At 29.1% G+C, this 5,009-nt stretch overlaps 1 protein-coding gene across 1 annotated transcript; it reads left to right on the top strand.

Annotated features, from left to right (window-relative positions):
- The first annotated feature begins 2,890 nt into the window (after positions 1-2,890).
- On the top strand, positions 2,891-3,953 carry ltpg1 (non-specific lipid transfer protein). The gene is made up of 2 exons (NM_001247806.2): positions 2,891-3,342; positions 3,629-3,953. The coding sequence occupies exons 1-2, from the start codon at positions 3,008-3,010 to the stop codon at positions 3,636-3,638; spliced, it is 345 nt and encodes a 114-aa protein (NP_001234735.1). The 5' UTR covers positions 2,891-3,007; the 3' UTR covers positions 3,639-3,953.
- The last annotated feature ends 1,056 nt before the right edge of the window (positions 3,954-5,009 follow it).

Raw genomic sequence — 5,009 nt, 5'->3', positions numbered from 1 at the left:
ACTGCTCCCACGCCAAAAAGTTATACTGAATAGCATTTTCTAAGTGTCTAAAATTGAGGTTAAGATGGTTGGTTCCCTTACTTTAAGTGTTTGTTTTTATCTTCTAGTTACAGTGAGTGAGTCAATGAGATATGTCTGTATATCGCCCTATGCTAGAATTTGCAAACGAAAAAGCTTTTATTAGTAAGTCTCATGATCATTAATGATTTTTGTTAGCAGTGTCGTAATGGTTTCTCTTTATAGTTCATATCAAAATTGGCTTGGTTGTTATGAGAAATCCTTTTGAATTTGCTAGTTTGGGCAATATTGACATCTCTATTTGAATTAATATGGAGTTTCATTAAGTATTTTATGTAGATAGACTAACCGGGGAAAGTTCATAGTGACTACTGACTACTGCGTATTGTAATGAGTGATTAGTCCATTAGTAATTCTCAATGGGAATTGTTTGAACTGTTAATCCAATAATCAAATCGATAGCGATCACTAACTAATAATCCAATAATCGATAAATTAATATTTTAACTGTTCAATAACGGTTAAAATATGATTACAAACCAATAATCAATAAATAAAACTGATAAATTCTCAAATCGAACCACACCAATCAATACACAACCTCGTATTATTAATACACTATTTAAACAAATAGTCAAAATTGATATATGAAACAACTCAGAGAAAATCAACCTAAAATTATAGGTCAAAAAATAATCCAATCTGGAAAGGTCAGTAAATATTATTTTATTATCTTAAAGAAAATCATTTATATAAAACTTATATAAACTTTATAATACTCATACATGTGAAACATATCCCCACATTATACACCAAATTATAGGCCTCTAGGTAAGACTATATGTCTCAAAGAAATTTCCTCTTGTTTGGCCTAATTAATGAGTTTGGGTGGCTCAAATCTTTACTCAACTTCTACCAAATTAATATTGGGACCGACACAAATTTATACTACATGGACCAAGAGAAAGCATGTAATAATATAGCTGAATTCGTGGTCCAATTAGCAATCAACACTTTGTGCAACATATAAGAAACGTCAAAGTGTCAGGTTCTGTTTCTTTTTTCCTACCTGAATCTAGTTAAATCTAGGTCTGCGCGATTTTAAAATATGTCATTAAAATGTAAAATTTGCTTATTTATATAATTTATGTTTTCATCAATTGATTTTGTTGATGTTACACTTTTTATCTGGGGTTTCACATGCACCTCCTCTTATATAGACGCAGTGGTTTACTCCACCACATGAGATTTTGCCTATATGTAGAGCTTTGGTCCATATATATCAATAAAGATGACACATGAGTTGAACAGATATCATTTTTAAAGGTTCAAGTCATTAGTAATATTGTCCATTTTAGATTTAAGCCCATATAATTTTATAACGCATCACTAACGTATTATATATATATTCCATTCGTCTCATTTTATGTGACACTTTTTGAATATCGAGATTCAAACAAATCTATTTTAATCGTAAATTTTTTATACATTTTAAAAATATTTTGAATTATGACTTATAATACTTTTACGTAGTTTATAAGTATATATATACATTTCATTTCAATAAAAAGAAAATTCCGTGTGTAAATTACTAGTCAAACTTAAATTGTTTGACTCTTAAAAAACGAAAAGTATCTTTCATGTATTTGATCGATGTAAGACTTTTTATCCTAAATTGCACTACCACAAAAACAGCTTTTGACGGTAATAAATGCTGACATTAACAAAGAGTGTTAAAGTCTTTACCTGCATTAGTTAAATGTCGTTAAAATCAATGTCGCTAAAGACTTTAGAAACATATATAAAGAGTGTTAAATTCCCGCTAAAAATGCATATTGTAGCGGTAATTAATTGTAGTGTTGGTACCATAAAAAAATGACTAATATGACTTTATAATTAATATGATTTAAACTCAAAATCTATATTAATGAAATGCCTATTTATAAAACCACCGTCATCTTTGGTGATTAAAGGGTTAAGAAATACTAAGAAACAAGTATACGTTATAACTATTGATCGTGTATTGATATGATTATTTCTAAATGTATACATTTAATAAGGAACGTGTTAAGGATAATTTTGAAAAAGAAAATGGAACACATTTTCAACTTTATAAAATATAATACGTAGTCATTTTGTATCAATTTTTAAGAGATAAAGCTGGTAAGTAGAAAAAGCATTAAAGACTTGGGTGGTTAAGTGTCTAAACACTAATGAAGACCTTGATTAATTAAACGTTGTTGTAATCCAGCTAAGAACGCCAGAAGTAAAATAAACTTCGTCACTTCCCAAATTTAAATTTATGGTCGTAAAATATTTAACTTGAAGTTGTATTTAAAATCTTAATTATTTTTTTTATTTTTAAAGCTATAATCACATCATTTTTATTCTTTCGTAAAAGTATTATCCAATACAATTTCATCTTTAACTCTATAACTTCATAATTTTTTTTAAAAAAAAATCTTCGATCAAACTGTTAGAGTAGGTAAAAGTCTCACGTTAATCAGGAAATAAACTGATGATTTACTTATAAGGATGTGGACAATACTCCTCTCATAAGCTAGCATTTATTATTAAATTAGATCTAAAAAACATATCTTAACATGATATTAGAGTTATATTCATTCCTGTTTGAATTTTCGATCCACATCTCAATTGGATCTACGTAAAAAAAGGGATATTAAAGTAGGTAAAAGTCCTACATTGATCGAGGAATCTATTTATGGGAACTTTGGTGAGAAAAAAAAACTCCTACACGTAAGATGTTAGAACTAGCTACCACATGACTTTAGAGCCAGCAAAATAATGTACAACCATAAAAATGCTTTAAATTTTCAACCTAACAACCAACTACCTCTCTCACTCCTCCATTGGCCATCTACTCCAAATTTCCCTCTATAAAAACACTCAACCAAAACACATTTCTTCTCATCCACTACTTCCTCATAAACCTCATAATTACTATTCTAATTTTCATAAATCATTAAGAATGGAAATGGTTAACAAGATTGCATGCTTTGTGCTTTTATGCATGGTAGTGGTTGCACCCCATGCAGAGGCTTTAACTTGTGGTCAAGTTACATCTACCTTGGCTCCTTGTCTCCCTTATCTAATGAACCGCGGTCCTCTCAGAAACTGTTGTGATGGTGTTAAGGGTCTTTTGGGTCAAGCCAAGACTACAGTAGACCGACAGGCCGCATGCACTTGCCTAAAATCAGCTGCTTCTTCTTTTACAGGACTCAATTTGGGCAAAGCTGCTGCTCTCCCTAACACTTGTAGTGTCAACATCCCTTACAAGATCAGCCCCTCTACTGACTGCTCTAAGTATGTTAAATTTTTCATCTTTTTTTACCTATAACAACACCTAACTCTTCGTAGTATGAAAAATAAAGTAACAAAAAAATGATATGTGCTAGCACCTACAAGTGTGTTTGGTTTTCTCAAAAAATAAGTGCATTTTTTATTTATATTTTACTGTTAAGAAATATTAGTTTCAAAATATTTATATATGTAATTATATAATAAAAAAAATACTATTATAGTTAGTACATTATGTTTTTGTTATCATCATTATTATTATTAATGTTGGTTTTGTTCATTATCAATGCAGAGTTCAGTAAAGCTGATCATCAGAATTTGGTTTCATGAGGAGAATTAAGAATAAGATAGATAGCATTGATCTTGCTTATGGATCCTTTCTTTCTATGTTGTATCAGTTGTCACTTTCTCTTTTTTCTGTGTTTCGTTTAAAATCGTATGTACTCGAGTCTTGTTTCGAAATTTGACGATTGATTATATTATATCAGTTGTTACTTTCTGTTTTCCTGTGTTTCTTTTAAAATCGTGTGTAGTCGAGTCTTGTATCGAAATTTCACGATTGGCTATGTTGTATTAATCTAATCTTTGATAATACACATCTATCTTATTTGGTATATGTACTCTCTCGTCTATTCAATATTTTTGGTCTACTTTTACTAGGGTTCTTTTAATATGCATTACACATATATATCAAATTCGAGTAATATAGTATACGCTATTGTGTGCTCATTCATCTAGGTACCTCCTTTTTCTAACCACTTCTTACACGTATAATGCTAATTATTGAGAAATATACTTATAACATCATCACCATCACAAATGCCTATAAAAAGTATACTTTTAAATAAATTCATGAAGGTACAAATTCACCATGCAATATATATTAAACTTTTTCGGTCCTTTCCAACTTATTATTATAAGTCCATTAATTAAAGTAAACAACGTATTAAATGTCGCAAATTATTCAGGGTTTACTCACTCTTCATCTTTTGGAGATTAGATCCGTAATGATATATATTCTCTGTTTCAAAGAGAAAATGATTAAATGCCCTCAACGCTATACAATTAAATTTCACGGGGGTCTAATCATCCCTTGTACTATTCAAAATTGAAATAATTAGTTCCCTAAATGTATTTGACTCTCTCTGGAGAGTGAGCACCAAAATCTGTTATTAAAACTTTATTTGATCTTTAGAGTTTAACTGCTATCCACCGACGGTGGACAAAAAAATTACACGGACATTTTATTTTTGGAAATATTTAATTTTTTTAATTAATATATTTTAATATTATTAATATTAAAATAAAAATAATAACATAGTGTTATATGGTAACTTGAATTATAAATTAATTGTACAAATTTAATTAGGATTCTTATTTGTCTTACCAAAAATAAAAAATACATAATTTCTTGTGTTTTCTTAGTTGGATTAACGTTCTTCTTTTTCTACATAAACCATTGAAGCAACCAACTATCCACCATTGAAGCAATTTGAAACAATTATCATGGTAGCGTTTTCCTCGTATATCTTTTTTTACATAACTTATTAAATCTTTTTCGCAACATGAATAAACGTTTCAAAGAAATATTCTTGTTTTAATGTATGAAGAAATTTATGTTTTGTAGTGATGAAGATATTTAAAGAATACGTTTAAGAACTTTTTAGCAAATT

The sequence above is a fragment of the Solanum lycopersicum genome, chromosome 10 (assembly GCF_036512215.1).
Source record: "Solanum lycopersicum chromosome 10, SLM_r2.1".
Lineage (NCBI taxonomy): Eukaryota > Viridiplantae > Streptophyta > Magnoliopsida > Solanales > Solanaceae > Solanum > Solanum lycopersicum.
Note: the sequence above shows the minus strand (reverse complement) of the source record. Positions and strands in the feature narration are given on the sequence as shown.

Coding starts and splice junctions, on each gene's coding strand:
- ltpg1 (NM_001247806.2), top strand. CDS start 3,008: ATGGAAATGGTTAACAAGATTGCATGCTTTGTGCTTTTATGCATGGTA.